The sequence below is a fragment of the Pongo pygmaeus genome, chromosome 23, assembly GCF_028885625.2.
Source record: "Pongo pygmaeus isolate AG05252 chromosome 23, NHGRI_mPonPyg2-v2.0_pri, whole genome shotgun sequence".
Taxonomy (NCBI): Eukaryota; Metazoa; Chordata; class Mammalia; order Primates; family Hominidae; genus Pongo; species Pongo pygmaeus.
In genome coordinates, this window is record NC_085931.1 from 47309960 (window position 1) to 47329276 (window position 19317).

Consider the following 19317-nt stretch of genomic DNA (forward strand, 5'->3'; position numbering starts at 1 on the left):
AACTGAGGATGGATCTTGCGGCTGAACCCAAAGACAGGGTCCACACAGGAACCAGTCATGAAGAGAAGGCTCTTCTCAGGCACGGGCCAAAGGCTATGCACAGGGAATTTCCAAGCAGCAATTAGACTAAAGGCAGAACCCAGAGGGCCCCACCAACCACACAATGGTATGCATTCAAAACAGCTGAGGCCAGGCACAGGGGCTCACACCTGGAATTCCAGCACTTGGGGAGGCCAGGGTGAGAGGATCACTTGAGGCCAGGAGTTCAAGACCAGCCTGGGCAACAAAGCAAGTTTCCATCACTACAAAAAATTAAAAAATTAAAATAAAAATTAGCTGGTTGTGGTGGCATGCACCTGTAGTCCCAGCTACACAAGAAGCTGAGATAGGAGGATCACTTGAGGCCAGGAGTTCGAGGTTGCAGTAAGCCATGATGGCAACACTGTGCTCCAGCCTGGGTGACAGAGGGAGACCCTGAGCTTAAAAAAAAAAGAGCAGCTGAGCTTAGAAATGGACAAGCATGTTTGGCTGCTTGGAAAAGGAGATGCAGGGCCTTTGATTTCCTTTCTCCCTGGGATAATTAGTCACTTGTTTTCTCTCCAACTACTCTTTTCACAAGAGACCAGGAAAGCTCTGAAGAAGTGTAAATACGGTATTGGCAACCTGCGGACCCAGGCATTTCAGAAGGAAGAGACACGGGAGCCTGTTCTGGTTTTTCCTCTGCGTGAATGTCGAGTGGGGACAAGACAGAAGGCCAGGGGGCAGCAAGGTCACCCCAAGAGCTCAGAAACAATCAAGCTTTGTTCCTGGACTTTGAGAAAACCCACACTCTAGGAAATCCAGCGCAGGAAAACCAAGGACACGTGGTAGCACACTAAGGGAGTGCCATGGAGCCAGATGTTTGGAAACAGCTGGTGCTGACAGCAGAAGGGGACTGCGGGTCATTAGGACAAGTCTTTCTGACAGCTGGGTGGGCAGATGGTCCTGTGGAGTGGTCTATAGGGGCTCAAAGTTCTCTGGGCTAATCCCGTCAAAGCAGTGATGATGGAGCTAAGCCCTGTGGAATGAGCACTGAGGCTCAGGTGGGAGGAAGGAGATTCACTGGATGCTCGTGGAGGCAAGACATCGAGCAAGCGGCTTTGCTCCCACGCGGCGCGGCCGCGACACGGCGCTGCTCCATTCACAGGCCACAGAGGCTCTTTGTGCCCGTCCGCCCCCATCCCAGGGCCTCACCCCCTGAAGAAAAAGACAGAGCAGCTGTGGCTCAGAATTAGCCACGCCGCCCACAATGCTGGGCAAACAGGCTGCACGAAGGCTCCTGAGGTCATGATTTGGAAGCTTGATGGAGAGATAGACCATGAACCAGGCAGCACCTCCCGCCCAGGCAGCCCCGCCCAGGGGCGCTGACATGCTAATAGCTCTGCACCTGCTGGGGTCTCCACTAGAATGACTGCAGAGGCCATCAATGGGCCTCTTAGTGATGATGCTTAGAAGAAGGCTGGTGAGAGGCAGGAGGAACTGCACACCAGAGGTGACAGCAAGGAAGCAAAAATGAGAGTTAATGCCTCCAGCCAAAGAGTTCTGGAGAAAATGCGTGGGCACTACCCACCACGCCCACCCACAGTAAAACCTCTGCATGTGGCTTGCAATGGAAAGACGCAGCCACTAACACTGAATGTATCTGAATAATGACTGTTCCCTTTCATGGGAGGGAGAGGCCCTGTGCAAGCTCAGGCAGGCTCAGGTGCTCCACTTGTTTCAACTCATATCCAGCAGATCCCAAAAGAGACTCAAGTTAAAAAGGCACCAATAAAGAGCCAAGCAGAGAAACAGGAGTTACTTTCACTTGTAACACACATCAGCAGACTGAGTCCAGGCCCCCAGGCCTTGTCCCGAGCCAGGTGCTGGCTGGGTGCTTTAGAAAGTTCCCATGGATCCCAGGTGTGGTGGCTCACGCCTGTAATCCCAGCACTTTGGGAGGCCGAGGCGGGAGGATCACAAGGTCAGGAGATCGAGGCCATCCTGCCTAACATGGTGAAACCCTGTCTCCACTAAAAACACAAAAAATTAGCCGGGTGTGGTAGTGGGCCCCTGTAGTCCCAGCTATTCGGGAGGCTGAGGCAGGAGAATGGCGTGAACCCGGGAGGCAGAGGTTGCAGTGAGCCGAGATCGTGCCACTGAACTCCAGCCTGGGCGACAGGGCAAGACTCCATCTCAAAAAAAAAAAAAAAAAAAGTTCCCATGGAATCCTCACAGATGAGGAGGTGAGACTCCACATAGCCATGTCTCATGGCCAGTAAGGGGCAGAGCTGGGATTTGAACCAGGTCCTGGAGGCTCCAACTGTAGCACTTAAGGGCTCTGCTTTACTGAGCAGAGGCCATCTCAGCTTAGTGGCACAGCAGAGTGGGTGTGACATAAGCTATAAAGCCTGCCAAGAGGAGCGCCTCCCAATCCCAAACAATGAGGCTGCAGCTCCCATGTTGCCCCCACAGACACACTGTGCTTCCTTAAAGCACAGTCTGCCATTCATTTATTTGCAAGTCACTAATTCTGAATTTCAGTGGTTAATACTCCTTAGGGACAGGGGCCTTTAATTTGGTCCACATGATAATCTTAACAAGTAACAGATGAGACACAATAGGTCTGAAAATCAGGAACCCAGTTCCAACCTCAGCCTGGCCAACACCTGGCTGTGTGACCCTGCTTAAGTTCCTTGCTATCTCTGGGCCTCAATTCTTCCCACCTGCCATGTTAGAAGGCTGGGCTGGGGCCGGGCACGGTGGCTCATGCCTGTAATCCCAGCACTTTGGGAGGCCGAGGTGGGCGGATCATGAGGTCAGGAGTTCGAGACCAGCCTGGCCAATATGGTGAAAACCCGTCTCTACTAAAAATACAAAAATTAGCCGGGTATGCTGGTGGGCACCTGTAGTTGCAGCTACTCAGGAGGCTGAGGCAGGAGAATCGCTTGAACCCGGCAGAGGTTGCAGTGAACCGAGATGGTACCACACCACTGCATTCCAGCCTGGGAGACAAAGTGAGACTCCGTCTCAAAAAAAAAAAAGAAAAAAGAAAAAGCTGGGTTGTAAAGGAGACTGTTCCACATATCTACTTGTTGATAGGTCTTTGATGAGCCAGGTTCATCCCCAAAGGGTGGGCATCGATGGATCGATGGCATAAAACAAGGACCTCGTTATCACAGACTGATTTAGCAATAACAAGGAAATGCAGTCCTAGTCAGGAATTCCAGGCAAATAAAATGGCCCATGGCTCCACTGAAGGCTTTAGCACACTGCAGGGCACTCAGAAGCATGAGTCTACCTCGTAGAAATGTGCTTAAGTCTGTCTGAAGTCATACAGAAAATTAAACAGCTGACCCTTTGAGAGCTGCTGTCTCTGTAACAGAATGAGCCTGCCACCACCTGCTTTTATTACATATGTGATCATGAGCAAAATCCCTCAGTCTGAAAGTTGGTCTTCCCATCTGTAAAGTGGGAAGGCCATAATAATCTTTTTTCTTTTTTTATTTGAGACAGGGTCTCACTCTGTCGCCCAGGCTGGAGTGCAGTGGTGCAATCTCAGCTGACTGCACCCTTGACCCCCCGGGCTCAAGTGATCCTCCCACCTCAGCCTCTAAGAAATAGCTGGGACTATAGGCACGCCACACTAGGTCCATCTAATTTTTTTATTTTTTTGTAGAGATGGGGTTTCACCATGTTGCCCAGATTGGTATCAAACTCCTGAGCTCAAGCTATCCTCTCGTCTTGGCCTCCCAAGGTCCTGGGATCGCAGGCATGCATCACCATGCCCAGCCTATAATAACCTCTTCATGGCTTTATTCCACTAGGTCAAAAACATTTTGAGGACTGTTTTATTCAGCCCAAAGTTCAAGGTGGCTAGAGCAGCATAAAGAAAGAAAGAGCTATTTTAGGAATAATAACAAGCAGATATTTCTTTCCCACTGGGGACAAAACCAGAAGGAAATATCTTTGAGTTGAACAGAGGAATTTGGGGTTGATATTCGACAGGACTTTGTGACCCCAGAGCCCGTTGCCTCCGGGATGTATAAATGCTCATCTCCCTGTCTCCTAACTTGGTGATGGGCTGTGTTTCTGCATTTTCTTTCTTGCCAGAAGAAAGAAAATGACGCCCCTGATCTGCTGCATGTGCTGGCCCTTTGCACATGCTGCTCTCTGGACTCTCAACACACTTCCCCTTGGTCAAGCCTGGCAAGGGACCAGCACTAAAGTGCTGGACAGAGTCCCGGAGCAAGTCTTACTCTTGGTGGCTCACCTCTGCTCAAAGCACACTAGGGAAGTAAGCCACACCAACAAGCATCCGTAAAGAACAAGATGGGCCGGGCACAGTGGCTCACGCCTATAATCCCAACACTTTGGGAGGCCCAAGCAGGAGAATCACTTGTGCTCAGGAGTTCGAGACCAGCCCTAGGCAACATGATGAGACCCTGTCTCTAATAAAAATATTAAAAATTAGCCAGGCGTGGTGGCACAGGCCTGTAGTCCCAGCCACCAGAGAGGCTAAGGTGGGAGGATCGCTTGAGCCTAAGAGTTTGAGGCTGCAGTGAGCTGTGATCATGCCACTGCACTCCAGTCTGGGCAACAGAGCTACTTTGGGAGGCTGAGGTGGGCGGATTACGAGGTCAGAAGTTCGAGACCAGACTGGCCAATTAAAAAAAGACTCTGTCTCAAAAAAAAAAAAAAAAAATAGTAAGATGGCAGAGATACCAAAAATGCGCTTGGGGCAAATGGTGAAGGGAGAAGAGATCCAGTGATGCAAGAGGAACAAAGCAGGAAACCAGGAACCGGCACTCCCTACTTTAGAAGGAATCTACTACATTTTTAAAGTGCAAAAGGCTTATTGGAAAGAAATCAAAAGAGATAAAGATATTTTTATAAAATATCTTTTAAGATATTTAGATATTATATTTAAAATATTTTATTTTAAAAGATATTTTTAAAAATATTTTAAATAATGAAGATATTTTATTTTAAAAAAATTTTAAAAGATATTTAAAAAATAATTAAAATGTTAAAAAAGATTTTTTAAAGATATTATTAAAAATAATTAAAATTTAAAAAAAGAGGCCAGGCATGGTGGCTCGCACCTGTAATCCCAGCACTTTGGGAGGCCGAGGCGGGTGGATTACCTGAGGTCAGGCATTCAAGACCAGCCTGGCCAACATGGTGAAACCCCGTCTCTACTAAAAATACAAAAATTATCCAGGCATTATGGCAGGTGCCTATAATCCCAGCTACTCGGGAGGCTGAGGCAGGAAAATCGCTTGAACCCAGGAGACAGAGGTTACAGTGAGCCAAGATCATACCATTGCACTCCAGCATGGGCAACAGAGGAAGACTCCGTCTCAAAAAAAAAAAAAAAAAAAATTAAAAAAGAAAGAATCTACAACATTGACCTGAACCTTCATATCTCCACCAAAACTTGAGGATGAAGGCCAGTGGGTGGGCATCCCTCAGACAGGGCCATATTCTTCTCCCTACATATGTTCTAAAACAGGCTTCCTGTTTTGTTTTTGGCTGCAAAGGGAAAATAATAATGCTATAAGAACATCCCACTAGGATGTTCAGATGTCAAAGTTCAAGGATGTCGCCCCAGCACTCCTTCGAGCCCCCTTCTCAACCAGAGAGCCAGGGCCCAGGCACGTGAGGGTGAAGGGAAGACCTGGCCCGCCCCCACCTCGGAGCCCTCAGACCCATCCTGTGGGGTGCCAGGGCAGCCACTTACGTAGATAAGCCCTGAGTAGTAACGCTCCTTGAGGTTGTGCAACACCGAGGCTTCGTTGAGGCACGTGAGCTCCGCCATGTCCTCCACCTTGGAGAATTTGGGTGGGTTCATCTTCTGGATGTCATCCTTGTTCACCTTCACCTTCTTCCCGTTCTCCACCAGCTCCACGATGGCCTCTTCGCCCACCTCCTCCTTGAGGCTGGCTGGCTCGAAGCCACTCTTGTCGGAAGGCACCCATACCAGCTTCTTGGCAGCCCAGTCGGCCTGGGCCAGCGGGTTATTGATGAAGTTTTTATCCACATAGAGATACTTATCGGCAGCTTGCTGTGCCATGGTGACTTATAGCCAGGACCTAAGGGAGGAGGAAAAAGACAACACATTACATACAACTGTGTCAGCCACACAAGATCACTCATGCTCACACCTCTTCTCTTTGCAAACTGTATAGGATTAAGACGCAGTAAAACTCTATATAACCAAGCTGCACAATTTTCGTGTTCCACACTTTTGGGATAAAGATGTGCATCACTGAAAAAACAAGTTGAGCCCAGGACAGTGGCTCATGCCTGTAATCCCAGCACTTTGGGAGGCCAAGGCAGGCATATCACCTGAGGTCAGGAGTTCAAGACCAGCCTGGCCAACCTGGTGAAACCCCGTCTCTATTAAAAATACAAAAATTAACCAGGCGTGGTGGTGCACACCTGTCATCCTAGCTACTCGGGAGGCTGAGGCAGGAGAATCACTTGAACCCAGGAGGCGGAGGTTGCAGTAAGCCAGCTCACACCACACTGCACTCCAGCCTTGGCAACAGAAAAACAAGGTGATAGCAGGGATTTTGTTAGCAACTAATGGTAAGGTGTATCGTCCTAGGGTCAATCCACAATCAAGAAAACTATTGTGCCAAATGAACATAACAAGAGTCTCAAAGACAGATGCAATTCAAGTCGCTATGCTACAGATACAAAGGTAGCAAAGTAGTCACACAGTTTGGGAGGATTTCCAACAAAAACAGGTTTCTAATCAGCCAAAAAACGCAACTGACTACAACCCCACATAGTGGAAGCTTCCAGTTTAAAAAACTTGTTATTAGTTCATGAAGTCAACTAAGACAAGAGAAGAAAATAAAACATCAATACATGTTGCCACCAGATTTTAATTCCATCTTGATAATACAGCCCAAAAAAAGCAAAGAGAAAAGATGCCAGGTTCCAAGAAACATGGAGAATGCTAAGAGTGCTTCCCTTTGGGGACACTAAGGTCAAAAGTGACCCTCACAATTCATGAGCCAAGAGAACTTAAGTTCATGTGTGTTTGCTTTTTTCAAAACTCATTTGCAAAATGAAGACATAAAATAGGCCGGGGATGCTGGCTCAGGCCTGTCATCCTAGCACTTTGGGAGGCCGAGGCGGGCGGATCACCTGAGGTAGGGAGTTTGAGACCAGCCTGACCAACATGGAGAAACCCCGTCTCTACTAAAAATACAAAATTAGCCAGGCGTGGTGGCGCATGCCTGTAATCCTAGCTGCTCAGGAGGCTGAGGCAGGAGAATCACTTGAACCCAGGAGGCGGGGGTTGTGGTGAGCCAAGATTGTGCCATGGCACTTCAGCCTGGCAACAAGAGCAAAACTCCGTAGCAAAAAAAAGACATAAAATAATAATGCCTTATATATCTGTCTGGTTTTATAGTTTATGAAATGCTTTCACACATATTTCGCCATCTCGAAAGGTCTTTGTCATAACAACTCTGTAAACCAGGTAAGGTATATATTATTACCACCAATTTACAGTGAGGAAACAAGCTCCCTGGATGTAAGGGGCTTCTCCATAGTCATCCAGTCCTGTGGCCTTTCCACGGCTAACACCATCGTTATTCCTGCTCAGAGGTACAGGCTGGGATCACCTGAGGTGACTACCCTAGTGTAAAACAGACTCAGCTTGTGGCCACCAGAGGAGGCAGCCCAGAAGCTCACTGCCCAGCTCCCACTGGGAAATCAAGGAAGATCAGGAAGGTTCTTTTCCCTCTGTGAGATCAAGCCCCCTCCCCTCAGGCTCCTGCAATCCAGGAAGTCCCCAGATCCAAATACGGAACACCTTGGGCTTTCGTGCTTCCAGATTCCAAGAGGGACTTGGATCCCAAGGAGGCTGGGGGCTTGGGAGGGAAAGAACAAAGGGAAAAGTCTAGGCTGCCCAGAACTTTTCATCTGGGCTTATTAGTGGTTTTCAGTCAAGGCTGAGGGGCTCCCCTGGACTCACTCCAGGAGGGGCGGTTTTCCAGGAAAAAACCTTTTTGCTGGCTCCCTTTCGCCAGGAGGGACACAAGTCCCAGGAACAGAGCTTGGCAGCGTCACCAGCTTCCCCGGCCGGTGGCTCTGTTGACATTTCCCAACACAGGCAAACCTCACAGACCCTCGTGGGGGCCAGGGAGCACATCCACTCTGCAAGGACCACCCTGAGAGCAGGCCGGGCTCAGAGTGAGTCAGAGCAAACAAGACAGGAACGGTGGCTGTGAACTGCCTGGCCGGCCCTCGTCTTTGCTGCAGGTCTGAGGTCTAGGGTCTACGCCAGCAGCAGCCCCCAGGGCGCTACCAGCTTATTTTCAGCTGTCCGCACTTCCACGCTGGCCAGTCCATTCAAGCAAATCCAAGGTTTCTCCCTGCCAGGTAAATCCTAGTTGTTCTTTGCCTCCCTACCATGTGTCTAACCACTAACTAGTCAACAGGCACCCCTAGCATCCCAGCACCCAGGCTCCCCAAAGTCTCCCCATCGCGCCCCTGCCCTGCTCAAGACCTTGCAGCAATCATAGAACACAGGTCTCAGGGGCTGCGGGTTCTCAGCCTTTTCATAGACCCCAAACCCACGAAGGATAACTCCATGAATAGCAGAGAGACTCACTAGAACCCCATGCCCCCAATCCTAAGTGTGCTGCTGACCCCGCCAATGAAGGCATCTGAGGACATTGGTGCCCCTCATGAGACTCCTACCGAGAGCAGAAGGGACAGGGGACGGTTACTAAGTACCTCCCAGCACCAAGCTCAGTTTATTCACTACCTCACCTAACTGGCAACCATCCTGGGAAAGAGCTGTCTCATCATCCCCAATTCATAAACTAGGAAACAGACTCAGAAAGTGCAAGTCACTTGCCCAGAGTTGCCCAGCCCAGGCATGGAGTGGGACGGTAACCCAGGGACGCCTGGCCCCTGTGCCTGGCCTCCTCCCAGAACAACTGTGCATGGGGTCCCTCGGAAGCCAGGCCGGCACTGGAGCTCGGCCCTAACTGTCCCCACGAGCTGAGTGTGATGTGGGGAGTGGAGAGGAATGCATTCCAGAGCGTTCAACAAATATTTGCCGGATGTTATCGGGTAGGCAGGAAGGCTGAGTGAGCCTTCCCAGTGTGGACCACGTGGCCCGTCAAAAAGCAGGCACGTTACAACTCAAGATTTACTCCCTCGGCCCGCTACTGTCGGCAGCAAGCTTGCAGCCCATCAGCAATGGCAGAATGAGCTCTGATCGTCCTTAAACTCTGCTTCGCCCCAGCAATGCCAACCCTAACAGCAAAGAACCCATCTGGTAGCCTGGCTTCTCGGCAGCCCATGGGCACCCTCAGGCTGCAGGGCCCAGGCACTCAGACTGCCCTGGAAATCCGCTCTGGAGGGTCACAAACATCACACCAGCTGGTGGGGAGGAATTCCACCCAAACAACTGCCCTCAGAACCTCACCCTGCCCGACTTTCAGGCCTTGGTGGGAGGGCAGGGGACAGTCACAGGCCAGTGGTGTCCACTTGAAGACCAGCAGAGGCCTGGCCACCAAGCCACAGTTCTTGCAAGAGGAAGAGAGAATGCATCCCGCCAGGGACACCCCCCGCCTCCAAGGACCAAGGCTCCAGCCGAAGGTCAGAGCCCCCGCTTGCCTGGGCACCTCCCTCCCAGAACTTTTCATTAAGCAAGGCTGGGATCTGCTCAGCCTGGCCAAGGACAGGGCTATTTGGTTTCAGCAACTCTGCTAGAATGACGTGGGTTAGCAGCAGCGCCAAGATCAATACACAGGTTAGACCAGCAGGGAGAGCCACAAAGGTCGGGATAAACAGTGGAGTTTCTATGAAAGCCCCCTCGCCCACCTGGGCAGGATTAGCCACATTCAATGATGGGGGGCCACAGGGCTGCAGCAGAGCTGCTGTTTCCACCTGTATCCTGTGCCCCTGGGGGCGTGCGTGTGTGTGTATGTGTTCATGTGTGTGTATAAGTGTGTTCAGTCAGGTTAATACTCAGACCTCTCCAGGATGCATGTGGGTTAAACCACCTTATCTATAATCCATACGCCTCATTTATGAATGGGGGATAGTAAAGAGCTGCTAAAAATTCAATAAGGGGCACGACAGCGGGATACCCGGAAGGCAGTCTATCAAACACAGCAGCCAGCATGCAGCCACTCCTCCCTATTCCATCCTGGGGCTGTTAAACGGCCTCTTTGAAACTTTTTTTTGAGACAGAGTCTCGCTCTGTTGCCCAGGCTGGAGTGCAATGGCGAGATCTCAGCTCACTGCAACCTCCACCTCCCAGGTTCAAGCAATTCTCCTGTCTCAGCCTCCCAAGTAGCTGGGACTACAGGCGCCCACCACCACAGCCGGCTACTTTTTGTATTTTTAGTAGAGATGGGGTTTTAGGTCAGGCTGGTCTTGAACTCTTGACCTCAGGTGATCCACCCGCCTTGGACTCCCAAAGTGCTGGGATTACAAGCATAAGCCACCGTGCCCGGATGAAACTTTTTAAAACTGCCCATACTATAAAAGTTTTTGAAAATAAAAGAAAAATAATTCCCTCAATTCCTGAACTCCCCCCACCACCCCTCCCCGCCTTGCAAAATCAGTTTTCTCTTTCTTTTCGTGGTCCTTTCTGGACCTGGTTCATGGAAACACTTGATTTTTAACTATCAGGCAGAGGACAGAGTTTCAGATTTTGTATTTTCCTTACTTACTATGACTGTTTTCCTGTAGGGTTAAGATTTGCTTGGTTTTTGTTTTTTGAGATGAAGTCTTGCTCTGTCACCCAGGCACGATCTCAGCTCACTGCAACCTCTGCCTCCCGGGTTCAAGTGATTCTCCCACCTCAGCCTCCCAAGTAGCTGAGACTACAGGCGCGTGCCACCATGCCAGGCTAATTTTTTGTATTTTTAGTAGAGACGGGGTTTCACCGTGTTGGCTGGGCTGGTCTCGAACTCCTGACCTCATGTGATCTGCTCGCCTTGGCCTCCCAAAGTGCTGGGATTACAGGTGTGAGCCACCACACCCAGCCTCAGATTTGCTTGTTAATCAATTTTATCCAACCCATTTTGCAGATGATGATGCAGCGGTGGCCCTGAGAGAAAGTAACTCTACTCGGTCACACAAGCTGGGGAATGAGGACCTGAACCCAGAACTCCTGATGCCAAGGCCTCACTGTCCATCATGTAATGGCTACATCATATTCTCAAGTGTTTTTTTTTTTAAGGACCACTTATAAGGTTTTTTCACCCTCTTATCTAGTATACCATCTTTTTTTTTTTTTTTTTTTTTTGAGATGGAGTCCCGCTCTATCACCCAGGCTGGAGTGCAGTGGCGTGATCTCAGCTCACTGCAACCTCCGCCTCCCAGGTTCAAGCGATTCTCCACTTCAGCCTCCCGAGTAGCTGGGATTACAGGCATCTGCCACCACGCCCAGCTAATTTTTGTAGTTTTAGTAGAAATGGGGTTTCACCATGTTGGCCAGGCTGGTCTTGAACTCCTGACCTCAGGTGATCTGCCTGCCTCGGCCTCCCAAAGTGCTGGGCTTACAGGCGTGAGCCACCGCGCCCGGCCCTAGTGTACCACCACCTTGAGATACATTCCCAGAAGTGGAGTTACGGGAGCAAAGATCATACAAACATTTCTACAGTCCTGAGATGTCCCATCCAATTGTTTTCCAAAAGGGCTGAATCGACATGCACTGCCATTTGAGCAGGATGTACATGTGCAAGCAACCAACCAGCATCGTCTACCACTTAAAAAAACAACACACACACACACACACACACACACACACACACACACAAAGGAAAGCTCTCCGTGGCTCAGAAAGTCCCGAGCTCCTGTGGGAATGGGCAGGCCAGCAAGAGGTTCAGAAGGAAGCAAGCAGCTCTCGCCCCTGGAGATGAGATTGGATCAGGCTGAGGCCATCCCCCAGCGCTTTCCTTCCCGCCAGCTTCCTGCGGGTGCCAGTCCAACTCCAAGAAACCCAAGCAGTTGCCTTTTTAGGCCATAATCGAGCGGGACACAACCAGAGGCTAAATTAGGACTCTCAGGAAATGATGAAACTGAAAGTAAATAGGTTGACCAAAAACATCTTTCAACCCAAAATGTAATGCCTCAATTATTTGCCTTCTCCCCTTCCCCCCAAACATCCATATGGATCTTTTATTTCTCCCTGTTTTCCCAGAGACTACTCTCCCTCCCTCCCTCCGTTTCTCCTTTTACTTATTTGTGGGTTTGTCTGGAAAATGAACAGCTAGCACCTTAAAGACAGAATTTATTCTACTCTCAGATCTTTGGTTGAAAGGTTGAGAGCATTTCCACTCCCAGACAACGAGGGCTGATGTAAACCTTTCCGTGGGCCAAGTTCTAGGCTGGGAGTGTCCAAGTCATCACCTTCACCATAAAGCTGCATAGACTGAGGGCCTGCTAGTAAGCGCTATATGTTCTCACTCAATCCTTGCAATAATTTCATGAGGCACATACATACTCATTTTACAGGTGGGGGAAATGGGGCTCAGACAAGGCACAAAACCTAGGGTCAGACTCAGCCCCGTGTGGCTTCAATGCCCTGCTCCGTTTCCCCCTTAGCTGCCTTCCTGGTGAGGTCAAGGGGGCTACAAGAAGCAAACAAACAGAGAACCCCCTCTTTATTAATTAAGCAGACATTGATAATGCCACCTCAAAGCTGTAAACCCCATCTCTCCATGCTGGCTCGCACAAGGGACTCCATCCTTCCAACCTAAATTGCTGGGTGCTAAAAGTAAGAAAGAAGGTGGGAGTGTGACCTTGGGTGAGCCATTTGAGTTCTCTGTGCCCAGTCTGCCAGGAGTTGACCTAACCAATCTCCAATGGCCTTGGGCATGCCAAGGCTTCAGTTCAGACACCCCAGCAGCCTCAGCGCAGACACTGGAAGCCCTATTCCAGCCTCACCACTGATGTATGCAAGCAGCCCCTCTGTTTGTTTGTTTGTTTCCGTCCCCATCCCCATCCTGGAGAACACAGGTGAACATGTCCTTTCTCTTTCTACTTGCGGCCGTTGGTTTTGAGTTAAATAAAACTATCAACGTAGCTGGCTTCCATTGTTAAGAAAGATTCTTTGGGCCAGGCGTAGTGGCTCACACCTGTAATCCCAGCACTTTGGGAGGCTGAGGCGAGTGGATCACCTGAGGTCAGGAGTTTGAGACCAGCCTGGCCAAAACAGTGAAACCCTGTCTCTACTAAAAATACAAAACTTAGCCGGGCGTGGTGGCGCGTGCCTGTAATCCCAGCCACTAGGGAGGCTGACGCACGAGAATTGCTTGAACCCAGGAGGCAGAGGTTGCAGTGAGCAGAGATGGTGCCACTGCACTCCAGCCTGGGCAACAGAGTGAGACTCCATCTCAAAAAAAAAAAAAAAAATTCTTTGAAAGCAGCTGCTATAATAATGTAGAATTTTTCAAGCTCGTTTGATTCACTTATTCAATCAACTAATACATAGAGAATCCACATGCAAAAAAATCATGACAAAGGCATAAAGATCCCAGGGGGTTTCTAATGAGGTAGCATGGCAGGACAGACATGCACCTAGGTGACTAGGTGGATTGTCCACCTGGGCAATGTGGTAGAGTAGACAGAAAGCAAGCTCCTGGGCTTCCTTCTGTCCTGTTCACTGCTGAATCCAACACCCAAACGCAGTAAGCACCTGCTAGACAGATCTGCCATGTGGATGAATGCAGAAACTCCTTGCTGTGTGGCCTTGGGCCAGTGCCACCTCTCTGGCCTCAACTGTAAATGCAGATAATATTTTATGCTGCCTTCCCTGCCTCGCAGGGCTGCTTAATGCAGCACGTATTCCTTAAATGCACATAACGATGAGACAGGACACCTACCACAGTGGAACATTCATGCAGAGAGGAACACCCACGTCAACAACCAGCTCCACCACAGACTCAACGAAGAAGAGGAGAGGAACATGCAACTTGCGGTGGGAACAAAGAGAAAGGGACACTTCCTTGGACACTCAAGTGAGAGTATCGTGGAGGATGTGACATTTAAACCGGGTTCTGCAAGATGGGTAGAATACTGGCAGGGAAGGGAAGAGATGGTGGAAAAGTATTCCAGGCCAAGGGAGAAAAGCAAGAGCCGACGTACAGGAAGAAGGTACGGTCGCTCAATAACCACATCCAAAACGATGGATGCCACGGCACTATGGCTATCTGGGGCCAGAGAATCCTTTGTGGTGGGGCTGTCCTGTGCCATGTGGGGTATTTAGCAGCAGAGCAGCACCCCTGGCCTCTACCCACTAGATGCCAGCCGCACCCTGTCACCAGTTGTGACAACCAAATATGTCTCCAGACATCACCAAAGGTGGAAATTGGGGGTTGCGGGGGAAGACAAATCACGCCCAGTTGAGCCCACTGATTGAAGGGGTTCGTATGAGCAAACGCAGCACTATGAAGCCAGACCTCTCAGTCGTCATCCTCCCCCATCTCTGAAGTGCACGGGCCAAATCTCCTTAACAAAACAGAAATCCTCAGGGCAAAAGGATTCCCAGGACCCCATAAAAATGGCCATTATGGATGGCATTGTCACCAAGGAATGACAGCCCCTTGTAACATACTGTATTCTAAGAGATCTGACCTAGATTCTCCTGCTGGACTGTGCTTTAAAGATCCTGAATACCCAATTTAAAAGTAAACCAATCAACCAGGCAGAAGAGACTGATGTGCCTCCCCAGGCAGGCAAGAAGCACCTTCAGAATCTCCAACACGGCAGCTCAGCCTGCGACTCATAAGCAAAGTCACCAGCATCAAAGGGTCCAGATGATTAACGGAAGACAAGCGGGAGCCACATTTTGGAGGTTGGGGGTGGGAGTTGTTGACACAGCTGTGCCAGCTCACTCTACCCTGGGAATCCCATCAGGCTGCAGTGCAGTGGCACGATCTTGGCTCACTGCAACCTCCACCTCCCAGGTTCAAGCAATTCTCCTGCCTCAGCCTCCCGAGTAGCTGGGACTACAGGTGCATACCGCCACGCCCGGCTAATTTTTTGTATTTTAGTAGAGATGGGGTTTCGCCATATTGGCCAGGCTGGTCTCGAACTCCTGAGCTCAGGCAATCCACCCGCCCCGGCCTCCCAAAGTGGTGCGATTATAGGTGTGAGCCACCACACCAGGCCCAAACGCTATTTATTGAATAGTTTTGGCAAATCAATCTGGATTAGACCCAGGAAATCCATGGCTTCCACCACTGGGACAGCCGGATTATTTCCCGCCCAGAGCTCTCCCCTACAACCCTTCATATATTAATAAATATATTTAAACACCTACCAACAAGCCATCTCCACCTGGCGGACGCACCATCACACTTGAACTCCCCCACCTTCTCTCCCCAGACCCAGACCCTCTTCTGGGTGTCCATCTCTGGGAGACACCATCCATCTGACCACCCAAGACAGTCACCGTAAACTCCTCCCCAGCCCTCCGCCAACACCACTGCCCGTGCCCTGTTCCAGTCCAGGCCCACAGGCCCTCCCTTCTGGACTGCTCCAACTGCCTCCCTCCTGGCCTCCCCTGCCACTTCTACAGAACTCCTTTCTGATGACTCACAAATTCAAATTCCTATTGATATGACTTCCTATTTTATTGATATTACTTGGTCAGTTCAAAATGGTTCAACAGCTCCACACCTTCTCCAGAATAAAATCTGCATGCTAAGCAAGCCCTCTAGGACCCCACCCATTCATCTTGCCCCTGCCCTTCCTTTTGCCACAGTCATTCCCAGCGGCATATAATCAATTCCCCACTCACACTACACTCTGCTCAGGCCTCTAGGCCTTCAAAGAAGCCAGAGAAGTGTCCTTTGTACTAGGAACCCTCTCTGAGATCTCAGCTCAAACACTCCCTTCTCTAAAGACTTTTTGCAGCAAAAAGACGTCTCATATATATGTCCCTCCCGTCTGTGCTCTGTACTTGTTCCACCGTAACCAAACAGCTAAATACTCATTATTTGTAGTTTTATTTGAGGACAGGAATTGGGTCTCATTCATCAATTCCAAATGTCTGGCACAATGCCTGGCCCAGAGCAGGTGCTCAGTTAAAGTGTCCTGAATGAATAAATGAGAAACAAGGCCAAAATGAGGAAGAAAGACTTAATGGGGAAGGTCCCAAGAGGCTGGAAAATCCCCTTGGGCTGTGGCTGTGCAAAGAGGGACAGGGCTGGAGAACTGAAGGTAACAGGAGAGCCAAGTTGAAACCACACACGCATGAGGGTTATAGCCACCTAATTTGTTACAAACACCAAACCATTTATGGACTCATTTTTATATCCTCAAAACAAAAAGGGAAAGAATGCATATTGGGGCTTTCAATCTACGAAGAGAAATAGGACTGAAGATAATTTACTGGTTTTGCATATAGTTCAACCATCTCTGTTTTCTAGAACCTTCTAGCACCCCCTGATTAACCAGTGTAGAGGCACCTACCACCTACTACCAGTCCGACATACCAGAAAGAATCTTGGCTGGCATGGCCTCTGCTCTTGCTAGGATGCCATGAGAAGGTCGTGTGCCCTCCTGGAATGCTACGCCTCCATCTATCAAGTAGGTGCTGGCAACATCAACCTTTGGTATCAACTCAGAACTGACAGACCGCAGTGGAAAAACCACAGCCATGTGAGGTCCTGGTTCTGCAAATCCCAAGATAAATGCTTCTAATGTACCATGATGGGGTTTATGGCTTTGGGGCCAGACAGACCTGGGTTGGAGTCCCAGGTCCCCTACTCACAATTCCTGTGACCTTAAAGCTGTTAGCACCTCAATTTCCTAGCTTTAGAATGAGGACAAATAACAGCAACACCATCACCACCACCTAACATCAGAAGAGTTGTAGCTCAAGTTCCCAGTGGAGAATGGCATGATAGGAATTTCCCTCCCAACTCCTCTATCTTGTGATCCTGAGCTATGTAATCCCTATTCTTCCTAGGAATGACACCTGGGCCCTCTGAAAATCAGTTACCAGGAGTCTAGTGACTCTTTCTGCAGGTTATGTCCATCCATAGAGGACAGGACAGTTCTCAGGGACGGTGACTATAAAGACAGCAATTTGCAGAGGGAAGAGGGTTTCATGGCCGAGTAAGGATGGAATGCCACCTCCCTGTGGCCCTCTTGCCATCACAATATGCACAAAAGGTTGTAGGAAGCAGCCTGCAAAAAGAAATCTGCTTAACTTAGTCCGGGCGTGGTGGCTCACGCCTGTAATCCCAGCACTTTGAGAGGCCGAGGCGGGCAGACCATGAGGTCAGGAGATGGAGACCATCCTGGCTAACACGGTGAAACCCTGTCTCTACTAAGAATACAAAAAATTAGCCAGGCATGGTGGCAGGCGCCTGTAGTCCCAGCTACTCTGGAGGCTGAGGCAGGAGAATGGCGTGAACCTGGGAGGGGGAGCTTGCAGTGAGCCAAGATCACACCACTGCACTCTAGCCTGGGCAACAGTGTGAGACTCCATCTCAAAAACAAAAAAAGAAAGAAAAAGAAAAAAAGAAATCTGCTTAACTCCATCCCAGGAATATCCTGCAGGAAAAATCTCTCTCCATGCTGGTCTGAGAAATGCTGGTCTGGTGAGATGGGCACAAAGCCTGTGGCAGAAGAGCTGGATTTGAGTCCAGTGAGGTGCTGACCAGCTGTGCAATCCTGCAGGCACCACCCAGGCCTCGGCTTTCCCACCTGTAAGATGTCCTATCTGCTCACAGGTATACACAAGGCCACTCTCTGCAATACACAGGGCTGTTAGAGCAGTTATCTACAGGGTGGGTCAGCAAAGTGGCTCCTGTCACCCAGGGCTAATAACCTACAGCAGCCTCGACCTAGGCCCTCACTCTCCCCAGGCTAACAAGGAGTGGGGGGCTCCTCCCAGCTGCCCAGGGCCCAGGAGGTAAGAGCTGAGGACTGCCCGTGGGCCCCCCTTCCCTTCCCACCTCAGGAATGTTGTTTGCTTACAGAAGAAGCTGGAACTTGTTTCCATTAGCACTATTCCAACCCAAGCCTGTGTTGATGCTTAGCAGATAAGAAAACCAGAGAGGAACTTAGTGCCCGGGCCCCAGAGCCTGTCCCGTCTGCAGGCTCTGTCTTTGCCTCCTCGAAGTGGGCATGGAGGGGGGGCTCAGGTGACTGCTGAAAGTCCAGGGAACACTGAAAGATGACGGCATTTGCCTGTCCAAGGGAGGGCCTGTGGTCACTTTCACTTTGCCTGGCACCCAAGGAAACTCAGGCTATCAAAAACAACACCAGTACATATTTCAAATCACGTTGTACACGATAGATATAAACAATTTTTGTCAACTTAAAAATTAAATCAACAATTTCTTTAAAAAAAAAAAATGACACCAGAAACCAGAATGTGGTACATAGAGTCCCTCCTCCTGCGTGGGAAGGGGTGGGGGCAATAGCTTGGGACAGGCTGGAGGGGATAAACTGGGGCAGCTAACCCAGGATCTTATCAGCCATTTAGGAATGTGGACTTTATTCTAGGGATAATTGGGGAGGAGCAGAGGTGACATCAGATTTGTATTTTAAAGTAATTGGCTGGGGGTGTCTGGTGGCTCACACCTGTAATCCCAACACTTTGGGAGGACAAGGCAGGTGGATCACGAGGTCAGGAGTTGAAGACCAGCCTGGCCAACATGGTGAAACCTCATCTCTACTAAAAATACAAAAATTAGCCAGGCGTGGTGGTGTGTGCCTGTAATCCCAGCTACCCGGGAGGCTGAGGCCAAGAATTGCTTGAACCCAGAAGGCAGAGGTTCCCGTGAGCCGAGATTGCGCTATTGCACTCCAGCCTGGGGGACAGAGCGAGACTCTGCCTCAAAAATAAAATAAAATAAAACAGAAATCATCCTCCCTTACCTGCATGGAGGGGCAATGAGAAGTCAGTGGTTGGAAAATACTGGGGACTTGCAAGGAGAGAGCTTCCAGTCTAAGAGAAGAAAAGACAGTTCCCTGACCAGACTAGGTGGAGAGTGATTAAATGACACGAGAGGGACAAGTGCAGCCACAGAGTTTACCCTCTGATCTCCTACTCAATAGAGCCTGGCTCGAGGAGAGCCCTGGAATCACCGTCCTACGACAGTAAGAAGTGACCCAGCAATCCCAGGAGCTCCAGGGCCAGTGTTTCCAGAGCATCTTGGGCATAGATCTCATGTGGCATGTGTCACACGGACTACACAATAAAGTGACCAATGGGGTATCCTCCACTAAGATACCAACTTCAGCACCACAGAGACATGGCTTATAGGTCCTCAGCACGGAAACCATTTC

The 19317-nt window shown here is 49.8% G+C and overlaps 1 protein-coding gene across 1 annotated transcript in view; it reads right to left on the minus strand.

Moving 5' to 3' along the window:
• MYH9 (myosin heavy chain 9) overlaps window positions 1-19317 on the minus strand; it is a 105900-nt gene that overhangs the window by 60582 nt on the left and 26001 nt on the right. The window contains exon 2 of the mRNA XM_054469417.2: window positions 5762-6113. Within this exon, the coding sequence (XP_054325392.1) occupies window positions 5762-6094 (333 nt within the window). The 5' untranslated portion in view covers window positions 6095-6113. The remainder of the gene's footprint in view (window positions 1-5761; window positions 6114-19317) is intronic.